The sequence below is a fragment of the Bolinopsis microptera genome, chromosome 5 (assembly GCF_026151205.1).
Source record: "Bolinopsis microptera isolate Bmic1 chromosome 5, MBARI_Bmic_1.0, whole genome shotgun sequence".
In the NCBI taxonomy this organism is placed as follows: Eukaryota; Metazoa; Ctenophora; class Tentaculata; order Lobata; family Bolinopsidae; genus Bolinopsis; species Bolinopsis microptera.
In genome coordinates, this window is record NC_087076.1 from 3,821,092 (window position 1) to 3,844,949 (window position 23,858).

Sequence of the window (23,858 nt, forward strand, 5' to 3'; positions counted from 1 at the left end):
AGTTAAGTGAAGAGTTGTTCATTACTTAGCGGGTGATAATGATATGATATTCGTAAAATATTTGTTCCAATGTCCAAGATCACCGTCTACGAGTCCAACTCGGTGCGCGTATTGCCATTGGTAGGTTACACTTATTAATATTAACCAGAACCTACAATACATTACTATCAGATTATGTACCTTCCCCATATAGTTATTTGGGTGTTTGTTAACCATAAACCTTATATTAATTGGCTGCCGTTACTTGCTATATTTATGGCGAAGGTATCATCCGTGAACCACTACCAGACAATTAAAACGTGCGTCTCAAGATAAAAAGTGACACTCGACATTTAAATTAAAAAATTAGAATTAAATAATAAGAATTCAGAAATTTCTTTAAATATAATTGTTATTTAACAAATGTTTTGTCTACTAACGGTACCTTTAATATGTTATAGGTAATTAGTTAGACACGGAATGATCATAATTAATTAGTAAATAGACATTCTTCCCACTGCTGACACATGACATATTGTTACTTTTTGTTTCAGAAGCTATTACAAACTCGGTCACCCATAATTTAAATAACACTTTCAAATCAACTAAAAGAATTTCAGTGAAAATTACTAACGGAATATAAAAGTATTTTCTTTGATAAAAGTAAATTTCTAGTATAACTCTCAACTGCGATAAAGAACTATTTACCATATTCAATTCGATCCACTACTAATTAAAAGATGAATGATTGATTAATAATAATGTGTTGAGGTTTGTAAAGTTTTACATTTCATACATCAAAATTATAATAGTAATATATTACTATTATGCTGTCTATAATTATAAAATTCGAAATCAAAAGCGTCAGCACGATAATTATCTTTGTGAATTCCATTCAATAAGGCGTTAAAAAACGATCGTTATTTAATTTTGATGAGTCCTACGACTTTATGTTTCACTTTTTTATTTAGTCTTCGTAAAAGTAGAGCTCTCAGAAAGCTTCTCAAGCATTAGTACTCTCAGACACGACCGTATTCTTTTGACTTGCCATCGACAGATTGAGGTTCACCATGGTTCCTCCGGTCCTCAGTCTCAAGAGTGACGTATTCACTGAAATACAGGTTTCTCTTAGATATAAATATGGTGTTTTTCGTCAAAGATCTAATTAAACGATATCATCCCACCATCCAGACCATGGCGGACATTAAAAAACGACATTTGAATTGTTGAGAATCAGAGTTTTTAAGAACATTGTCATATTATGATAAACTGAGTTTTCATCAATATCTGCATCTCTACGATTATTTCGATAATAAAATGGGGAATAAGGTTGAAATAAATATATCCGAGTTCACTGAAAAACGTAAACAAAAAGTATTTGATGCAGCCGCAAACTGGTATTTAGTCTTATTAAATGAGTTTCTCTTCAAAATTTTCCAATTGATTTCTGAAGAGAACGTGGAAAATCAGACATGTATTTGGTTACTACAAGCCGTTGATGATTATCCGAAACAGAAGCAGTAAATATTAAAACAACCATGCACTTGCAAACACATTAACAGATAACAATGGATTTGACGAATTAAATATAAACCAACTACAAATTTTCACGTCGTTCAAAATACGAACAACAGACAAATTTGGAGAAACACAATCATATTATTGTGTTACAAATACAATGTACAACAACCCCACTCAGGTCTGAAAAGAAAACTTTAATCCTTATTACAATTACGTAATATGATAATTAGAATGATTAGCATTTAATCCATGGCAACAACAGCAAAACATTCAACATGCGGTTAACAGCACAGCAGCAATACAAACGTTTTGTGGTGTTTTGAACGATACTCAGAACTCCTAGTCCTACTGGTTACTGTAAAGCGTCTCACTGCTGAAAAGCAGATGTTTGTAGATCTGTTAGTTCAATAAGAATATCTCTCCAGCTGGATTTAGGATTACTGTTCCACCACCAACCACACGCACTTCTCACAGCATCTTCACATTATAGCAGTTCACACGCACATCTCACAGCATCTTCACATTGTAGCAGTTCATAGTTCATACGCACTTCTCACAGCATCTTCACATTGTAGCAGTTCACACGCACTTCTCACAGCATCTTCACATTGTAGCAGTTCACACGCACTTCTCACAGCATCTTCACATTGTAGCAGTTCACACGCACTTTTCACAGCATCTTCACATTGAAGCAGTTCACACGCACTTCTCACAAGCATCTTCACATTGAGCAGTTCACAATCACCACGCACTTCTCCACAGCATCTTCACTTTGTAGCATACACACGCATTTCTCACAGCATCTTCACATTGTAGCAAGTTCACAACGCACTTCCTCACAGCATCTTCTTAGTGTAGCAGTTACACACGCACTTCCAGCATCTTCACATTGTATCAAGTTTCCACACCATTTCTCACAGCATCTTCACTTGAACAGTCACACGCACTTCTCACAGGCAACTACACATTGTAGAGTTCACACGCACTTTTCACATCATCTTCACATTGAAGCAGTCACACGCACGTTTCTCCCACAGCATTCTTCACATTGTTAGCAGTTCACACGCACTTCTCACAGCATCTTCCACATTGGGAGCATTTCATCCACGCACTTCTCACAGCAATCTTCTACATTGTAGCAGTTCACAACGCAATTTCCCACAGCACTTCACATTGAAGCAGTTCACACTCACTTCTCACAGCATCTTCACATTGTAGCAGTTCACACGCACTTCTCACAGCATCTTCAAATTGAAGCAGTTCACACTTGCGGTTACACAACGTGAGCACAGTACATTTATCCGTAATATAAACTTATCCGTACTAGCTTATCCGTCAGTCATTGTGTAGTAATAGAAGTACTATTACTAGTAGTAGTAGTAGTAACAGTAGATTACAAATACCGGCCTCATTCTTCAGACACGCACACTTCTCTGAGCGGTGTTAATACAAGTACTAGAAGTAGTGAGATCCAGAGCAACTACTATTGTTTCACCCAGCCTCACTCAGCATGCCTCCCATTATTTCTCGCTGTCTGACATTCTTTAGGCTACTTATAGAGAGTTGCATACTCTTATTTTACACATACCCTACCGATATTAAATATAGTTCTGCTCGGTCACAATCAAACAAATCACACTCTTCACAATTCACCTGACAGGTTGGGCTAAATCAGTGCCCCCCCCCCCCCCTTTATACCCCCATCCCCCTCTCTTTACTTCAGATCAAGGTCAAAAGAAAATCGCGTTATAAGGCCAAAAATCGCGGGGCGCCGCGACAAGCCAAACTAGGGCAACACTTTCCAATAATACTAAATGTTTAGTTATACGTACATAACTTCACAATGTACCGGGTGTTCACTGTTCACGATACATCGGAACAGTTTCAAACATGGGAATGGGAAAAAATCGCGATTCCGCACGTGCCGTGATTTCCTTTTGACCTTGCTTCAGATGCTGCCAAATTACGGTATATTTACTGACCTGATGAAACAACTGAACGTTTCTTGGTTGCGAGGAAGGATCTTATACTCGCCATCCTGATAGGGTAGAGCCAGGGATTCACCATTGGTCCCAGAAACACTAGCACTTTAGTTATCATTATGTAATGCTGCAGAGTATCACTTTAAGCGGTTTTAACACTATTACGAGAAAATAAACTATTCATCCACGTATCAAATAAAAAGCACTTAAGCTATGTTATTTATTATAAGCTATTTATTGTACGTTATTTATTATAAGAAAAGATATCAATATACATGGGAATATTTAGTAGCATTAAAGACACATTCGTTATCTTTAATTGAAGTGTCACACTCTTTCCCAAATCTCAAATCTCTTCTCCATCTGAGCGACTCTCATAGGTAAGGTACACACTAACAGTGTCACTGCTTGTAGTGTGGAGACTATGGAGCTCATGCGGATACTTTTAGCTACCCTAACAGGGGGGATATGATATTTTACTTTTCAAGCGATTAAGTATTGTCAAAAATAATAAGTTTATCGAATCAATTTGTTGGCGATGTTTCATTATTTTATAGAATAAGAAGATAGCGTTCATCACATCACAGACAATTGTTAATACTAACTCTTCTTGTCGTTTAGCGTTGTCTTTCTGGAAAGCAGCGCTCTCGACCAACTTGCGGATGATGAGCCCATTGGAAACCAGCAGACTCAGGATAGCAGCCAGGAGGACCATGGGATGTGCCACATTCTCCCACTTCAGGAAGTGTTTACCACCCTCCCACTTATCTTTAGGTGGAGTCATCACTGTGCAACCTGGAACATTCTTATCAGATCAGCATTACATTGCACTGTACAAACATACGTAACATACGTAGCGCATTGCACAATGTACATACTTGTAATGTGTTACATGGGGTTTTGTTAACCTTCAAATTAACTTACTCATGAATATGTTGATGTCTGCATCAGTCCCGTTATTGTAAGCATAAGATTTGCATTTGAAGGTCGATCTCTCGATAAAAGACCTTGCTATTTCTCTATCGTCAAGGGAGCTAACAGTTTCTGCAGCGATAGCCATGCTCTTGTTAAGTACAATGATATACGGCACAGTGAGTAGGAGGAAGGGGATGATAACACAGAACAAACACGCAGCAGTTGTTTTCCTGGCTTTTATAGAGAAGGTGTACGTAAGTGGTCTGCAGATGTGTCCAGCCCTGTCCAGACAGATAGCAACTACTAGCAGGAGCTGTAACCACACTAGGTAGTCAAGAATAGCCTCCACCATCGCTCTGAAATGTATTACCCTCATTACTTGGTGCTTGGAGTTAAGCTGAGAACTGAATGTGGACCATTATCAGTTTTAATACAGATCTGCAGTCAAACATGAAATAGAGAAGAAACACTTAACAAGATTTACTTTTAGTACTTAAACTAGAGAATGAACAGTTATTGAACACAAGGGTCGACCGATCCTCATCCCTCGGCCTCGGTTTTACCGAGGAATAGCGATTTTTTCCTCGGCCTCGGCCTCGTTCAGGAGGACTATTCCTCGGTTGCCTCGTGCCTCGGGAAACAATAAGTTGCTATTCTCCTCGCCTCGCGAAATTGTCACATTTGCAAGGGTCGACCGAGTCTCGCTCGGCCTCGGACTTGGTTTTACCGAGGAAAAGCGATTTTTCCTCGGCCTCGTCTCGGCCAACAAAAGGAACCTCGGTTGTCCTCGCCTCGTTTTACAAAGCAAAATTTCCTCGGCCTCGGCCTCGGCCGCAAATCCTGCCCTCGGGTCGACCCTTGTTTGAACACTTAACAAGTTTTACTTTCAGTATGTAAACTCACAAGTTATAGAAAGAGTTACCAAGCCACTCTGACTCAGCAGTAAAGAAGACAGCAGCAGGTATTCCAACCAGTAACACCAGCAACACATCCACCACTGACAATAACACACAAAATACATTTGACTGGAAAAACGGGTGTTCTAGAATCTTCTTAAGGTTCTTCCAGACCGCGTAGAAGCAGGAGAGGTTACCGACCAGTGTTATAATAACTGCTAACCACAGGAAACCACCCAGGATATTCAACTCTCGTGCCGACCATATGTTGTCGTGTGTTTCCACTGCTTCTTTTTCTACAGTAGCAACTGTTCCTCCAGTGGAGTTAAGTGCATAGTAAGTGGTGCTGCCGTGAGTTAACGCACCGTGGGTCACTGCAGCGTAGGTGGTTGGTTCTGACATTGAGCTAACCGCAATAAACTGCATTTAGTAAGTTTTAATAAGGTGAGGTGACAAAGTAAATGTTGGGGTTTGAAGTGGACAGTTTTTAAACGAGGGATCTCGAGATAGTTAAAGAAAGAAAACGATGACAACCAGAGCACTAAAATTAGAATAGACGATAATACGGAAGTTAAATTGCTTTAATAACATGATAAATGTACAAGTAATCGCTTAAATCATTAAGATGTAAACGGCTTTTTCGAAGTACCGAGTTAAGACTCAAATTATAAAATACGACGAAGTGATGAATCCTCAATAATAAGACTGATTATTTCTGAAGATGTTATTTGTAACCAGCTCAGTTTTCACATTCTGAGCTGGTTAAGCTGTTAAGAGTGGGTTGACGTAAATGCTACACTTACGAATGTAACCACTGTCAGTTAGCCTGTATTATGTATACCTACCTTATTTGTACACAGATTGTATACAACTATAAGTCTGGCCTGCCCAAGCAAGAGAGCCATGGCAGGGCGACTGGCAAAGTCCGGACTAAAACTGGCCAAACGTATAAAGATGGTAGAACTCGAAAACTAAATAAAAAATTGAAGTTCCACAAGCTTGGACGGAAATAAAAATAAACTCATCTCAAACGAGACAAACAGGCACAGGATGGAGTAAAACGTGCGGAAATAAGACTTCGCCAAATCTAGAGTTAAAGCCGTGAAAGGGGGATATATAATAAATTGCACACATAATAAGTTACACTTCAATGGAAATTAAGGGAAAATATGAGATATCAGCCCAGAAACAATATATATAAAGGAATGTTTATCGGAGAATGCAGTAGTTGTAAAGGGAAGAGGGGAGGTAATACCAGGCAGAACGAGCTAGGGCATCCATATAAGGTAGTTAGCGCCGGCATAACTCGGCACTGGTAGTGACAACTTTATCTCAGATGGGTTGGCACGCTCTCCGACACTTCTACTCCTTCTACTACTCCATATCTAGACACTCTGTAAGGATCCAGAAATATAATCACGACAATGTAGTGCCTCACCGTGACGCTTCTGTTAACATGAGATCATACAGTTGAGCGGTGTCGTAACATTTAACGTTACCAGTTACCTTCGTAAAAAGCTAAAAAATTTCACAAAACAAGGAGAATGAATATCACTTTTAATGGATGATCATATTTGGCCGCAAATACTAAGCAACGAATTACGATATATAATAAAGCCGACATTTTGTATGTACGCGTCTCAAATTCCTGACCATACTAACTAACGTTACTATTCAAAATCTGAATTTAGAACACTGTCAGCTCTCCACAATCCTCAGGAGCTTAAAGGTGTACGCTGTCAAATCTAACTCCTATCATTAAACATGCAATATTAAACGACTATGGCTTATTAGCGTTGTTAGACTGTAATGTTTATTATGCGCTGATACAACAACTGAAATGTAATTTGTATTCGTTACTTGTAAGTTTAATAAAGTATTACTGTTACTACTGTATTCCCCAGTCTCTCAGTCCTCAACTTCACTTTTATTAGCTTATAAATATCTCCGGGATTTCGACGCGGGATCATATTATCACTCAGCCCGGCCCGCTGTTAGATAAACATCTCAAGGTGATATCATCCCGCCCCGGAAATTTGTATAAACCCGGCCCGCTTTTTAGTCGTAACTGATGTTTATCATTCAATTCTCCGACTTACAATAATCAATGATACTGCTGATTAGAACTCGATAATAGTAGAACAGTTAGACGCGCGATCACGTGGGCGCGTCACGTGCGTACCACGTGCCACCAATAGCATACGCCGAGTCTATACCACGTGACACGAAAGCGCACCACGTGATATGAAACATCGTAACCGTCCACTTCTTTTACACGCAAATTCCTGGGAACGTTGCCAAAGCAGCTAATTTAAATTCTTGGAATTTCTCCAACGCGTGGCGTGAGAAGTTGGCGACTAGCCAGCTACCCTTGTCCGTGCCCTAAAAATAGTATTGTTTTGCTTGCTCTCCTTCCAGCTCTTGTTCCTGCTAACGTTCAAGCTATTGCTCCACTATGACAGATCGGTTTGACATTTATCACTCTCTTCTAAAGTATAAATCCCTTGTCGAAATCGCCGGAGATAATTATAATCCATAAACACTTCACGCTCAGGGCTAAATAAATATAATCCCTCAGCTGGCGCTTCGGGATTACATATTAACACAAAACTCGTGCGCTGCGCGCACTCGTATGTGTTTATCAGATCATCCCGCTAGCGCGGGATGATCTGTTATATAAACCCTTTGCGTGGCGGGTTTATGTTATTATAATTGTAATGAAGAACGTCAATGTGGGTAATTTTAAAACTGTAGAAAGATTTGCGGGCAAGGAAGTTAAGAGAAAAACACGACATAATCCAGCAAAACATACTTAAGTTTGTTGCATTCACAAAATAACGGAGTTTCTGGAAAACATTGCCGAAAGACTAAAGCAAGTCACATTCACTGGAACCCTAGGTCCAGTTGGTTAGTGAGTGGCTTCCCGAACGAATCAGACGTGTCAGCACTAAGCAATTAGTACAGACCAAAAACTATGTACAAAACGAAATTTAGTGATGAATTACAATATCTTATTATTATATTTATATTGTACGATGTGTTTTATCTATGTGAGGAATAGCTTGAGTTTTTGTCACTGAATTCCTGTTAAATTTATTATGTGCTTTTAGTCGCTTGAAATTTGGTCAGGGTATATATAGTCTATAATATACGTATAATATACGTATAATATACGTATAATATATGTATAATATACGTCAGCCACGTGGCTAGGATTTTAGAGCAGACGGAGAAGTGAGCCCCAATGGGGAGCAATATAAAAACACGACACCAATTAAAAAGAATATACTATTAGGAGTAAGTCGACAACCTCTTAGTCAAGAACTTTAAGCGTGTTGACACAGAGTTTTGATAATGTTATATTATGACGCAGTGAAACTATCGGACTACGCCACCCCTGACCCCATGGCAACATGTAAATATATTGACTCTGTTACATCGTTTCCTATTAATATAAAACTCCGTTACAAATTGAATTGGGATCTGGCAATACTACACCTTAGATCAATAAAATATGATAAAGTAATGTATACTTAAGTAAAAGTCTGATAAAATATATTATAAGGGGTCGTTCACATACTATGTAATAATGTTTTGGAACATTTTTACCCCCCCCCCCCCCTCCGTAATCAGTTTTACACATAGCTATTGTGTCAAAATTACACTAGCGTAATCATTGGGAAACCCCCCCCCCTCAGCTGATTACGTAATATGTGAACGACCCCTAACGTCGTTAATAGCGATCAGGACAATTTTCGCATTTTATGGCAGACTGAGGATATTAACAGAATTCAAAAGCACTTACAAGGCTGGCTGAGTTTGTACTTTTCTACAAGAGAGATATACATTCTGTGTGAAAACCATAACATTGAGATTCAAAGGTCGGGTATAACGTGAAACAAAGGATACAAACACAAACAATAAAGTTCTGTGTAGTGAAAGATCAAAGAACAGCAATATAACATCATAAATAAAGTGCCTTTATGTAATTGTCTTACTAACAAAATTGTTTAATGGGTAATGCAATAACTAAATACGTCATAAACAAGCCAGTGTTTTTAAACACTAACACTTACCGTCGCCTACCGTCACTAAATATGTTAAACAACAGGTTTTCACTTCAGTACCAAGCATAAAAACTCTTGGCGGTTGATATGCTATAAACAAGAATCAGGTCGGATCTAACACTCGAACAGTGTATCTGTAAATCTAAATTCAGCATCAATAATCGAGTACGGTTTACAAATGACCGGTCGGTTACAAATTATTTCCCTGACATTGCAACTTGTAAGTGATACCGTTAATATTAAATCTAATTTAACGATTTCAGGACAAGGTCAGAACAACGAATTGTCTACAATTTCGAATGCTCATGTTCAACAAGATGTGGACGTGAGCGTTTCAGCGCTAGCGACAGACAATACACTCATGAACGAGGCAAAGTTAACAAATACGCACGTGTGCGCGTCGCTACATTGTACATGGACACGTTCATTTGAGTTTGAGGATATTGGTAAACAAAAATAATAGCGTTTTTGACGATAGTGGCTTAATTTTGACATCTATTAACCTAGCACGTTCAGAAGTTCTGAACATTAGCCACGAAACCCATACTCCCATATGCACCGCTCAGAAAGAAAATCTATTGTTGTTAGGCACTATAATGTTTCAAATGTCACATTTTGTGTGACTTAGTTAACTGCAGTTGTCTAATTATCATTCCTTGGTCTGAAATATAGTAAATTAGGTCAATCTAACAATTATGATACAACATTGGTTAATGGGCACGGATCGAAAGGTTAAGAGGCAATATTTGGGTAACTTTGTCACACTCATGATACCATACCTCTATTCTACTGTGAGGTGTCCTAAATACCCTTTCAACTCATTATTTTATGGTTGCTCTACCAAGCATAGCCCTAAAATATGTTATTTTGAATAGTTAGCTAATACAGGCACTTGGTTATTGGGAAATGAGGTTAAGTCTGTCACAATATATGAAATTTAAAATTTTGGGCGAATAATTTATATCTGATTTTGGTTTGAAAGGCGGGAAAATTTTATATGATGACAATGTAGTTGATGCAAGTTAAGATCAGTTGATGTTTACATTGCCACAAAAAATTATACGAAATCGTAAATAGATTAAAAACAATGATTATAGAATGAAATAGTCTCTTATAATAACTCTTATAATAACTGATGTGACAAAGTAAACATGTCTTGCCCCTATTTTGAAGATCTATATTCTATACCTCTATTAGAATATTGTCCAGAACATCAGAGCTTAAGTTTAACAATTTTAGGTTAAATTTGTCAAAGTCACTAAAAATGTGACAAAATTAACTTTTCATGCCCCAACAATTTCAAGATAGTGTGTAAAAATTAGCATGGGCTGCTTTATTACCTATATAAATCAATCCAAACTACAAAAAATATATGTTTATGTGATGACGATTACCTAACACTTATAATAACTGATGTGACAAAGTAAACATGTCTTGCCCCTATTTTGAAGATCTATAACTCTATTAGAATTCAACATTCTTTCAGAAACGATTGGAAGAATATTGTCCAGAACATAGGAACTCAATTTTTAAAATTTAGATTAATTTGTCAAAGACATTGAAAATGTGACAAAATTAACTTTCCCTGCCCCAACAGTATCAAGATAGTGTGTTAAAATTGGCATAGGATTTATTACAGGTATATTAAAGTATTAATCGATCCAAACTACGAAAAATATCTTTTAATCTGATGACGATTACCTAACTCTTATAATAACTGATGTGACAAAGTAAATATGTCTTGCCCCTATTTTGAAGAACTATACCTCTATTAGAATACTTTGTAACTTTATCATCAAAAAAATTTCGATAAACTAGTTATTTTGCCAGCAAGGAGCTAACAGAGTTATAATAATTTTGTGTGACGAAATTACCCTATTTTTGACCATGTAGCGGTAGTTTAATTGTGACACTGTTAACATATTACCATCTGATAATGATTTATGTGACTGGTGCATGGTACTAGCAGTGTTGTTTGATCCATAGTACGTATAATATAAGGGGTTTGCGCTGGTATATCATTATTTGTTCAATTTCACACATGTTCAGATATTATCAAGATTATGTGACAAAGTAAGCTTGGTTGTGCCTTCTGTGTTTTAATTCCTTATGACTATATGATATAATAACAATTCCCAACACTTCCAGGCCATCAAATAAACTTACACTACTCAGCATTGCTTATCAGGGTGCCCTAAACATTCATCACATATTTTCTTTAATGTGTGACAGAGTAAACCTGAATGCACCATCTAACGTAAAAAGTCGTCAAATATGTAGGTAATGGTCATATGTACCCATCCAATCAACTGGACACTCAAAAATTTGGTCAAAAACGGCAGCAAGGGGTCCATATTTACTCCGTCACATGTTTATAGTGTGACAATGTAACCATTTCTGTGCCGGCCGTATTTAAGCGATATCTTATCACCTGATTAAGATATCGTTATGTGACAAAGTTAGCCTAGAGGATGAGACGATTATCCTAACCATCAAGGGTTTAAGTAATTTCATAGTGTGACAAAGTCAACTACACTGTGCCTTTTAATAGGGTCACTTATATTTACCAATATCCTCAAACTCAAATGAACGTGTCCACATAGTATTCGCGTGACGTCACGACAACGCGACGTGTGTAACTAACCCTTTGTATTGTGTTGTGTGTTGTGTGTTGGGTGTATATCGTCAGGTCTCAAAACGCTCACCAAGCGTCAGCCTCCATTTCTATTTTACATTTTGCGACTGTGCCAACTGCCAAGTTACCACTGGCAGCATATACTGGGCAAAATAACCATATTTTAACATCACTATATTTTAATAGTTAGGGAATAATGCAAAATGTCTGGGAAAAAATTTGCGACAAGCTGATTTTTACAGGAATGTGTTGTCCATAGTGTCAGGAACCACCCCAAAGAGTTTTCAATCTGGATCTGTTGAGCAAAAAAAGTTACAGCCAATTTTCTTCAGGCGCGTATGTCAGCCTGAGGACCGCACTTGAAAAACTCGTAACTATCGTAATAAAGACCCCCAGGAGCACCATAGGGGGTGCAAAATGACCGCAATAGTGACATTATGCGGGGCGAATCAGTGTTTTAGGGTCGTCAGATCTTTACTTATTGAGATAATTTCATTTTTATAGGCTAACCTCTCAAAAATTTACTAAAATTTTGAAATTTTACTTAAATTTGGAAATTTAGCAAAATTGTTGTACAATTAAAACATTGTCTAGTTATCAGTATTCAAATTCTAAAATTTACTTTCAATTGTCAATTGATTCTTATATTAGTATAGTAAATAATATACATATCACATCAAATTCTTTAAAAAAGGTCCTGAATTATTAGCATGGTGTCTTTGATTGGCAACTATTAGGTCACTTCTGGCTATCCCATTTCCTCAGAGTTTTTTATTCTCCTGAATCGTCTTGTCTTTCGGGTGCATTAGTGCAACTTAATCCATGACATTGGCCACATGCAGGTAGACATTTTACATTTAAAGCCATACTTCCGGCAGGAACACCTTAAGTACTTACAAGGGTTCTCAACCTCCACTGAGCAATTGCAGCAAATGAGGTTGAGCATCCCTGCCGGGGCAATCGCAGCTTTAGTCGGGATTGGCCGGTAGTATCCTTCAGAACTCATCTCCTATCCATAATGTAGTGGATTTAGACTTGCAGTGTCGAGTGTCACCCAGTTATGGTACTGAAGATATGATCTTAATATATGCTCAGTTGCAGAGGATGTAGACGGTGGTAGCCTTGATGGGTTGAGTTTTTTCTTTGCTATCATTCTACTGTAGCTGAGAAATCTGAGAGTTTCAAGTGCCTTGGTTTTATCTCCATAGATATGTTGAAACAAGGAGAGGCCAGCTTCAATTACTGAATTTGTTGAAACTCTCACAGAGAGTAATGATGCTAAATGACCCTCCTCATGAAAAGAAACTGCCTTTTTCAATATCTTCACCTTACCAAAGCCATGTATACTGCTGACCGTGTCACATCCTGAGAAACTGTGAACAAACAGTAATATGCGTTTTATGTTGGCATCAAGAGCATTTACTATTTTACTGATCGAGTGTGAGCCGTTTCTGGTCGTCATCACAATTTCATTGTGATTCTCAGTAAAATGATGAATAAGGAGGCAAAGTATATCAGTATCCTCTGCTTTTACCTCAACATCTTCGTAGAAGGACAAGTTTAAAGCTTTACTAGCTACTATGGGATCAGCATCATCAGTAGCTACATGTACTTCAATTCCATGTTCTGTAAAAACGTTCGACAGAAGCTTTATAAGCTCATGCTCGTTCTTTGAGTTGCTGAACAGTTTTTTCATCGGAACTGTGCACACAGTAGTACTTTTAATAGCTATATCAGAGCAGTATGCCTTGATTCTTCGCTGATGCTCATGATCTTTTGTTGATCGGACATAGCCATCAAACACAACAATCACTTTCCGCTGTTCGGTATTTCGGAACTAGCTTAAGGTATTCATTAGCTATGTCGCCGTATGTTTCAAAGCCTGTGAACGCGGTAACTTGATAGAGTAGCCATCCACCATCGATTATTAATGGGGAGGATGGGTTGCTAAATGTCACAGTACAATCAACAACATTCTTGAGGTATTGCCCAAGGGCTGCCTTGTTTGCCTTTCTCATCATCTGCTCATTGTTAAAAAGACTCATCGGCATTGCTGTGAGCTCATATTGGAAGCTTTCCTCCAGTGTAGACTCTCGTTCAGATGCGAAGACAAGCCGATTAAAAATTGTCAATGAGTCTATAACAATGTCTTTTTCGTTCACCCTCACTGTCCTCTTTAGAACGTTTTAGACCTTGAACGTTTTGACTAGTGCCCCATACTGAATCTCAAGTACGGTAATCTGCTCAAGATACAGCCGTAGAGCTTTGGAGGAGTACTGACCTCGACCTGCTTCGCATCTGAACGAGAGTCTACACTGGAGGAAAGCTTCCAATATGAGCTCACAGCAATGCCGATGAGTCTTTTTAACAATGAGCAGATGATGAGAAAGGCAAACAAGGCAGCCCTTGGGCAATACCTCAAGAATGTTGTTGATTGTACTGTGACATTTAGCAACCCATCCTCCCCATTAATAATTGATGGTGGATGGCTACTCTATCAAGTTACCTCGTTCACAGGCTTTGAAACATACGGCGACATAGCTAATGAATACCTTAAGCTAGTTCCGAAATACCGAACAGCGGAAAGTGATTGTTGTGTTTGATGGCTATGTCCGATCAACAAAAGATCATGAGCATCAGCGAAGAATCAAGGCATACTGCTCTGATATAGCTATTAAAAGTACTACTGTGTGCACAGTTCCGATGAAAAAACTGTTCAGCAACTCAAAGAACGAGCATGAGCTTATAAAGCTTCTGTCGAACGTTTTTACAGAACATGGAATTGAAGTACATGTAGCTACTGATGATGCTGATACTATAGTAGCTAGTAAAGCTTTAAACTTGTCCTTCTACGAAGATGTTGAGGTAAAAGCAGAGGATACTGATATACTTTGCCTCCTTATTCATCATTTTACTGAGAATCACAATGAAATTGTGATGACGACCAGAAACGGCTCACACTCGATCAGTAAAATAGTAAATGCTCTTGATGCCAACATAAAACGCATATTACTGTTTGTTCACAGTTTCTCATGATGTGACACGATCAGCAGTATACATGTTTCTTTTCATGAGGAGGGTCATTTATAAGCATCATTACTCTCTGTGAGAGTTTCAACAAATGAAGTAATTGAAGCTGGCCTCTCCTTGTTTCAACATATCTATGGAGATAAAACCAAGGCACTTGAAACTCTCAGATTTCTCAGCTACAGTAGAATGATAGCAAAGAAAAAACTCAACCCATCAAGGCTACCATGACCGTCTACATCCTCTGCAACTGAGCATATATTAAGATCATATCTTCAGTACCATAACTGGGTGACACTCGACACTGCAAGTCTAAATCCACTACATTATGGATGGGAGATGAGTTCTGAAGGATACTACCGGCCAATCCCGATCAAAGCTGCGATTGACCCGGCAGGGATGATCAACCTCATTTGCTGCAATTGCTCGGTGGAGGTTGAGGACCCTTGTAAGTACTTAAGGTGTTCCTGCCGGAAGTATGGCTTTAAATGTCTACCTGCATGTGGCCAATGTCATGGATTAAGTTGCACTAATGCACCCGAAAGACAGGACGATTCAGGAGAATAAAAAACTCTGAGGAAATGGGATAGCCAGAAGTGACCTAAAAGTTGCCAATCAAAGACACCATGCTAATAATTGAGGACCTTTTTTTACAGAATTTGATGTGATATGTATACTATTTACTATACTAATATAAGGATCAATTGACAATTGAAAGTAAATTTTAGAATTTGAATACTGATAACTAGACAATGTTTTAATTGTACAACAATTTTGCTAAATTTCCAAATTTAAGTAAAATTTCAAAATTTTAGTAAATTTTTGAGAGGTTAGCCTATAAAAATGAAATTATCTCAATAAGTAAAGATCTGACGACCCTAAAACACTGATTCGCCCCGCATAATGTCACTATTGCGGTCATTTTGCACCCCCTATGGTGCTCCTGGGGGTCTTTATTACGATAGTTACGAGTTTTTCAAGTACTGAAGAAAATTGGCTGTAACTTTTTTTGCTCAACAGATCCAGATTGAAAACTCTTTGGGGTGGTTCCTGACACTATGGACAACACATTCCTGTAAAAATCAGCTTGTCGCAATTTTTTTCCCAGACATTTTGCATTAATATTATTCCCTAACTATAACGAGTGATACAATATTTGTTTGAATATGTATTATTCATTTTCCTGACAATAACTGCGGTGTCTTTATTGACTTACTAGCATAACAGCTAACTGCCTTAATCTGATTTATAATTACCGAGCCTAGAGTCAAAGTGGTCACAGCTGATATCAACTTATTTGAAATGAAATAAGTACTAGTGATCGTTTTAATTTGAGAGGATTGATGGTTTGAAATTGAGTGAACGTACAGTGAAACTCGTCAGCACAAAGTAAATACCTGTCGTGGTACGTACTACCCCTGATCTATTAAACCTGGGTAACCATGTACAATGTAGCGTCAGCAACTACGATATTCAGACCAAATTTGTCACATGAACATCTAGGCAGTGTTTGATTGGTCTAAGCACGTTACTTAACCCCAAAATCTGCTGCTGAGTTGGCTTTCAATTTTTGGCTCGTTTAAATCTGAGCTATTGTCACGGCTGGATGACCAAGAACAGGTGTATTTTATAGCGTAGCATCAAACGATGGACTCTCAATGATGCGGTGTGATTGATGGTGTTAACTAGATTCTGGCAACTATTTCACCACACTTGTACCACTACCAGCAATGCCAATATAGCAATATTTATTTGAAATATTAACATCGTCGATGAATTTCGAAGCAACTCGGCGACGTGCGGGTTGTAAGTTATAAACCCACAACATTACCATATTATAATATAACAAATAATTTAAAAGCTTGTATTTTACATTTTCCTGACAATAACTGCGGTGTCTTTATTGACTTACTAGCATAACAGCTGACCACCTTAATTTGATTATATTACCTAGCCTAGAGTCAAAGTGGTCACAGAGTCACAGGATAACAACTTCAAGTGCTAATTTACAAACGCATCAAAGTGCAGATTGATCATATTAAATCATCAGGAACCTAATAAAGGACGCCATCTGAGATTCTGAATGTGGTCCAGCGAGTCTCCACAACCTGGGCAAACCACATCGACTGTATATGGCAAACTGATCGCACGGTCAAAACGTATCAATATGAAGTTGCGGAGATGAGCAATACTTATCAGGTTACCATCGTACTTACACACGTCTCCTTTTAATTTTAACAACAATGTTAAAACACCAATTCCCGATGTTAATTATGAGACTAAAATTGGGTGGGGGGGGAGCTATGTCTGATGTACTCCGTTATTGGTAAAGTGGTAATATTAGTAACATTCTTAATGTTATGAAGGGAACTGAGAAGCTTTGGAAGTGAAAGAGGACTAACCAAAACAACCTCGCCATCTCACAGTGTCAAAATATTCTAGCTGTGAACACGATCTGTCTCGTTTCTAGAAACCGTATAGTACTCAAAAATACAATATTGAAATGTTGTCAAATCCCGACCAAAGGTACGAGATTGTGATAACAGTACAGAGTTTTAACAATAAAGGGCCCAGCTGACCCCCTTGGTAGGGATTGGGGTACCATCTGAATTTTAGGCCGGCATTGTTGTACGAACAACGGTACGATTCGTCAGCAAAATTTCCAATATCCCGTTCAAATTACTGATGCGAAGAAAAATATTTAGTGTTTTAACTTTAGGGTACAAATTAACGTTGCCACTACCAAGGTGAGGGGGCGCCAAAAAAGACCCGACCTTTCTATGTTTAGCTCATCAGAAAATGTGTAGGGGGGGCACCAAGAAAAGCACCAAATGAGCGTGGTCGACAAATAGCAACTGCCCTGATACAGGAAACACGAAATTACCAAAACTATGAAACTACGACTTCAGATCAAGGTAAGATCGAAAGTAACCACCCAAGGAACTCAGTCTCGCAGCTCCATTAGCACTGAAGATGAGGTCAATGGTGTGAGTGACGTACTGTGGGAACCCCTCTAATCTCACCTGACTCAACCACAGCTAATAATGTCAGACTAGTATACAAAACTACAGCCGACTGCCGAACACTTAACCCTACTAGAACACAGGACCTGTATTACAGGTATTTACCAGTGGAAAAGTAGCTGCTCGTTAATTGTGAATTCAGCAGTGCTGACAGGCTGGTTCTGAGGCCACACTGCACACTGATTCAAGGAAGCAGCGCTCTGTCAGTCTGTCAGCGACCACCGGTAACTTTATTGTTGATAATATCAATTGTCAGCCTCCAAATGTTCAACTTCACCAGTAGAAACGAGTTTAGAAGTTACAACGAACAACTGTGATTAACTTTAAGTAGTCGGAGAATACCAATTACCATCAGGCGTTTTAAACTTTCGAAAACAAAAACTAAAAAACCAGTATGTTTGCTATTCAGATTCCCAAAACGGAAAACCGTAATACTGATAGTCGAAATCTGAATCACGTTTTCCATTTTAATTTAAAAACGAAAATTCCGCTTCAAGTTCGAAACAACCTGACTTACAATATTCTCTTAACCAAAACACTGCAGACAATACCAAAACACTGCAGACATTACTTACCTTACTGATGATGGTTCTCGAATTACTGATAATTATGCCCTGAAGTGCACCAAATAGCACGGAGCTAATTTATAAGTATAACACCATTTATAATCTGCTCAAAAGAGATTTGATCGTATCAACTGAGACGAAAGGGTTTTGTAATTCATTTTGTGTGGGTTGTTACATTAACTAAACGAATGTACCAGCTGCCAACATTTTTATCGTCAATATCTTTCTCAAATCTCAATAAAACGTTGCGGATCGTGACTAAGTGTTAATTAAAATGAATAAATCCGTTTAGTCCCATGATAGTGGTTTACACTCATTTTCAAGAAAGAATACGAACAACAAAAAGACTTAAGATCTCCATTTAAGTTAGAAATACTCGACATTCGTTATTATATTGTTAAAAAAGTGCTAAAATACCTCGAAATAACCAGAGTATCATATTGCAAGAACTCGAAAAGCTGATTATTTCAGCATCCCGGTAATTTGCCACTTAGTAATATGTCATCGCCTGGCTCCTGTTAGTGTTCAGCTTTGTGACTCTCCGAAAGTGACTACGAAAATGGGAACTTAATTACGAATCTAGGTTAACTATTGTACAAAAAACCGATATTAATGATTGAGAAGTTAGTTAAGTATAGAGCTCTACTCGTACCTTGATACATTAGTTAGTCGTTAGGAGACTCGAACATTCTTTGCAAATCCCATAATATCTCCATAGCAAGGTTACATCTGAGATCTGAGATCAGGGTTGACGTAAGGACACAAGTGTGAATATGAAACAGAAAAGGTGCCAAACACTGAACTGATTAGAACATGGAAGTAGAGGTTATCTCTTCAAGCTAGGAAGTGATAACGAATGAATGAGGTGTTAATGAAATACACAGTTTTATAGAGTTTGACCACTAAAATGTGACGAGAAATGCGAGGAAGTTGCTAAATTAGGAAATCCTAGTCTAGAAAGGTGACCAGTGTGAGTGGTGCTATAAAACTGACTGAATGAATGGGAAAAGCGAGCGACCGATTTCATTCTCGCGGGTATCATTCTGCATTTGAAACCAGTAATTCAAATTGATATCATTTTCTTTTGTTAATTGGGAAAAGGAGACACTCATGGCAACGGTCCACGACCACTTTACCAAACTTTGGGTTTAGTAAAAAATATTATAATACAAAATATGATATTAAGACGGATTCTAGGGCTCAAAGACACCGACTAGGGCTCAAAGACACCGACTATTGGAATAGACTGAATTGAAGGAACTGAAACTTACATCCTGCAAAGACACCATCATACATCTGTGGAAAGTTCTCCTTGGTATATGCCCAATATCCAAATGACCTAGATGTAAAGTTCAGTGAGAATGCCAGACTGGGAGTTAAAGTTATAGTCCCTTTAGGGTTTGCATTATCGGTCCAATGATTTTTATCACCGATAACCGATAACATATTTTGCATTTATCGGCGTTACCGATAATTATCGGCGATAAAATTTGATCATAAAACAATGTGCAAGTGAGTAAGTTTCTGTTGATTTTTATGACTGACATAATCAATTACACCTTCGTCGCGTCACCTGTGAATGAGGATTACAGAATTCACGAGTTTATTAGTTATTGTTACACGAATTCTAAACACATTCGAAATTCCACAACGGCATCGTAAATTTATTGAGAAAGCTGTTACTCAAGGGCACAAGTCATTGTATGATGGTTCTTTTGCAGTAATGGGGCACTCGTTATATTCCATCAGATCTTCACCTCTTGAAGGACACACTGCTGTTCAAAGCAAAGCTATCAGATTTCTTAAACTGTTTCCAGATAAACTCACCTGTGAGCAATTACATCTGCCATAATGGAAATTTTTTTGCTGGTCTGGAGTTTGAATAAGGCAGCAGCGGATGCTTCAAGGGCGGTCGAACATTCGTTGACCCAGTAGAGAAATCTACGAATCTCTCCCAATGTATCCAAAGTTCCAATCAGATAAATCAATTCAAGTGCGTGCAAATTAAAATTTACAGATGTTCAGAGGAAAAAACAAGTTAACTTTACTTAGAGTTTATTGTCGAAATTATAGAATTTTAGGAATATCATCCTATTTAGAGACTTGTCCGAGGAGCATATATTTAGTTTTGAGAGAAAAAAGCCCGCTGGCGTAAATTTCTCTCGGCCTCACGGAAGTAGGTGGTATGGTTGATATGCAGCTGGTCAGCTCGCTTATCGAAGTAGTTCTTCTTGCCGCAGAAAAAAAAAATAGCACATGAAGAGAGCGACCTCTTTAGTCCACGTGTCCATTTCGTGATGGGGACGAGTCTATGACTTTGTTAACAATGAAGATAACTCTTTTGCTAGCGGAATCTGTTGGGAAGCTGATAAAGTATTGCCATCATCGTTGGACCGGAGATCCAATAACAATAAATTTTACCGATGATTTTATTTTTACGGAATTTCGAACTTTTTGGAAATAATTTTTGAAGAAACGATTTTGATATTATCGGTTTATTGGATAAAAATTATCGCCGATAACCGATAATGCATTTTTATTTTTCACAAATTATCGCCGATAATTTTATCGCCGATAATATCGGTTGCAAACCCTAAGTCTCCCTTTTCTCAGAAAAAAGCATCAGCCGCTGCACGCTTGTAGGTTTATATTTATAACCTACCAGGACGCGCGCCGAGTTGGACTCGTTCGACGTGGTCTTAACGTACGGGAGATACTCGTAAACTATCTGTTCCATTATTACAGGACCGTCGACGTGTCAACTCCGGCGCGCGTCCTGGTAGGTTGTAAACCTACAAACGCGGTCTTGAGGCCATGATATATGGAACAAATATTTTACGAGTATCACCCGTGTCGCGTTAAATGCACGCTACCACCTACGGGACCACTCAGTCGTAGTGAGAGGAAGACTATGGGAATGTTCTCCCCAAAATTGTCAATACTCAAAAAACTTTGGCAGGCTTCAAGACATCTTTTGGAAACTTCCTAGACACCCTTCCAGACAAGCCTCCTACTCCTGGAAGTGGAACTGGATACAGTGCAGAAAATTTTAACTCGATAATATACGGTGCAGTCAAGGAGGTGGTCCGCAGATTACGAGATGGCCGTGAAGATGCCCACTTCTAAATCTCTCAATAGGTTTATGCTAATATTCATGAAGTGTCCACACGAATCATACCGAAGACGCGCACTCCACAAATGGAATTGGAGACCATGTTGCATTATATACAGGGTGAGTTGAAAATAGTGTGTGGAATGTAAATGGCTCTAATTTTTTTGACAAATGACATTTCCACTTAATTTTTGATATAAGTGATGAAAATATAGACATTTTTTAATAATACAATAAAAATGCTTAATAATTATAAATTTGCTCAACCATCGTCTTTTATTAGCTTAGTACATATTGTTAACGTTGTAAGACAATTGTCTATAAGTATAGGCTTGTAGTCAAGAAGGAACCTCGGAACCCAAATTGAATTTTTGCAGGGGTGCTGTCTCAATAGTAATACAAGCTCTAGCAGGGCCGGTGCTCAGTGCTGTCGCAAGGCGCTAACAAAGTCCTACTCCTTCACTAAAAAAGGGTAAATCGTGAAAGTGGGAAGTGGAGAAATACGCGGATCAAATAAAATTATTCATTTCTCAGATTACTATTAAGAATAAGATTACTATTAAGAAAAATAAATCTATGTCTGACAGCATCTCTGTATTTGCAACTAGTAACTTAGTTGACATATGGTAGTTTGAGAATTGCTCCGTCTTGGTCTTGGTTCTGTACATTCTGACTGGATCTATTTCTACGTTTTCTCTTGCTCTTTATCATTATGGTATCTACGACTCTATCGCTGTAGCCGTTGTTAATGAGAAGTTGATCGATCATCTTTTCAGATTGCTTCTCTTTTCTTTGGTGTTAGAGACTACCTTTTCGGGTGTTGGTACTGTACCTGAAACAGTTAGTAATTCTCTTGTAGTGTTGTATGATGAGAGTTGTAGTAGAGGGTGAGAGGTTTTTTTTGTAGTTTTCTATAGTCTAGAATGCACTAATCCATGGCCATCTGAGTCGATCTTTATTCTTTATTTCCGTGTTGAGGAAGGGGACAAAGTCGTTCCGATTGTCAGGGTAGTCCACAGTTAGATTGATAAGTCTGTCAGGATCTTGTTGTTCAATGAGGGTGTGAGCTTTTCGGTCTGTTGGTAGGGGCTCCGTTTAGATCTCGTAAAAACCTACTGTAGGTTGGGCTGTTTCATCAGGTCGACGTAGACAGAGTGTTACTCCAGTCTTCCACATTTTGACTGTAGCTAGTATTAAAGGTGCAGGGTTGGGTCCATGAACAATATTCCAAGAAAGCTGTAAGTAGATTGATTGTTGTAGACAAAACTCTGCCAAGGGTTATCTCTAGTAGTTCTTGAATATCAAGAGATGGAGACCGTAAGTGCTGATTGACTGTCTATTTTCTTTGACAAATTACAGGACATCTTCTAGTTGTTTGTACGTTCACGATGTTGGTGTACAGAGCTTCGACGTCTAGGCTGTGAAGAAAGTAAAATTCTTGAGATCGTTTGGTGTGATGTTTGTAATCCTTCGAAGAAAGTCATGAGTGTTTTTCGAATGTGAAGGTATTAACTTAAACTAGATTCATTAAAGGAGATAGAATGTGACAGACGAACCAGAGGATTTTGTGTTTTAAAATGTTTCAGTTTATCTATAGACTATACTCACACTATTAGTCATTAATGGGCGGCGCTCAGCCTGTCATTTCGCCGAATCTCTATGTCTATGAACATGATAGCCTTGGGTCCCCAGGTAATATAAGTCACTGCTTTATAATTAAAATTATCGGTACTTTCTTTGCACTTCTTTTTGTGTAAAGCCTAGCGGTGATGATGATATTGTCTCACGGGTCTTGACACACGTTGTAATATACTTTTTGTATACCTCTTTTCGCGTGCGGGTCCGTCCCATCACGGATGATAATTAATCACTCTACACTCGACTGTCACGGGACTTTTTCAACCGTTCTCTAGTGGTACCTGAACGGACTTTTCGAAACCCTAACCCTCGTATTTGATCCCTAACCTAACCAACACACTCCTTAACAAATGCATAAGCTGAAACCCTAACCCTAACGAGAAATTAGAATAACTTCCTTATGGTAATCGTACTGTAGTGCGACACGTACTCTAGTGCGACACGTAACTCTGTGCGAAGTCCGGACAATAAACACCTCTGTCGCACCACAGTTCGTG

At 38.4% G+C, this 23,858-nt stretch overlaps 1 protein-coding gene across 2 annotated transcripts; it reads right to left on the reverse strand.

Annotated features, from left to right (window-relative positions):
* Nucleotides 1-331: 331 nt before the first annotated feature.
* On the reverse strand, nucleotides 332-5,716 carry LOC134814916 (uncharacterized). Of its 2 annotated transcripts, XM_063823253.1 has the most exons (7): nucleotides 5,301-5,716; nucleotides 4,407-4,753; nucleotides 4,088-4,277; nucleotides 3,758-3,936; nucleotides 3,483-3,609; nucleotides 1,807-1,873; nucleotides 332-1,089 (listed from the first exon to the last, which is right to left on the reverse strand). In XM_063823253.1, the coding sequence occupies exons 1-4, from the start codon at nucleotides 5,693-5,695 to the stop codon at nucleotides 3,810-3,812; spliced, it is 1,059 nt and encodes a 352-aa protein (XP_063679323.1). In that variant the 5' UTR covers nucleotides 5,696-5,716; the 3' UTR covers nucleotides 332-1,089; nucleotides 1,807-1,873; nucleotides 3,483-3,609; nucleotides 3,758-3,809. The 2 variants fall into 2 exon arrangements, with proteins under 2 accessions (XP_063679323.1, XP_063679324.1); XM_063823254.1 differs by lacking the exon at nucleotides 1,807-1,873.
* Nucleotides 5,717-23,858: the final 18,142 nt, after the last annotated feature.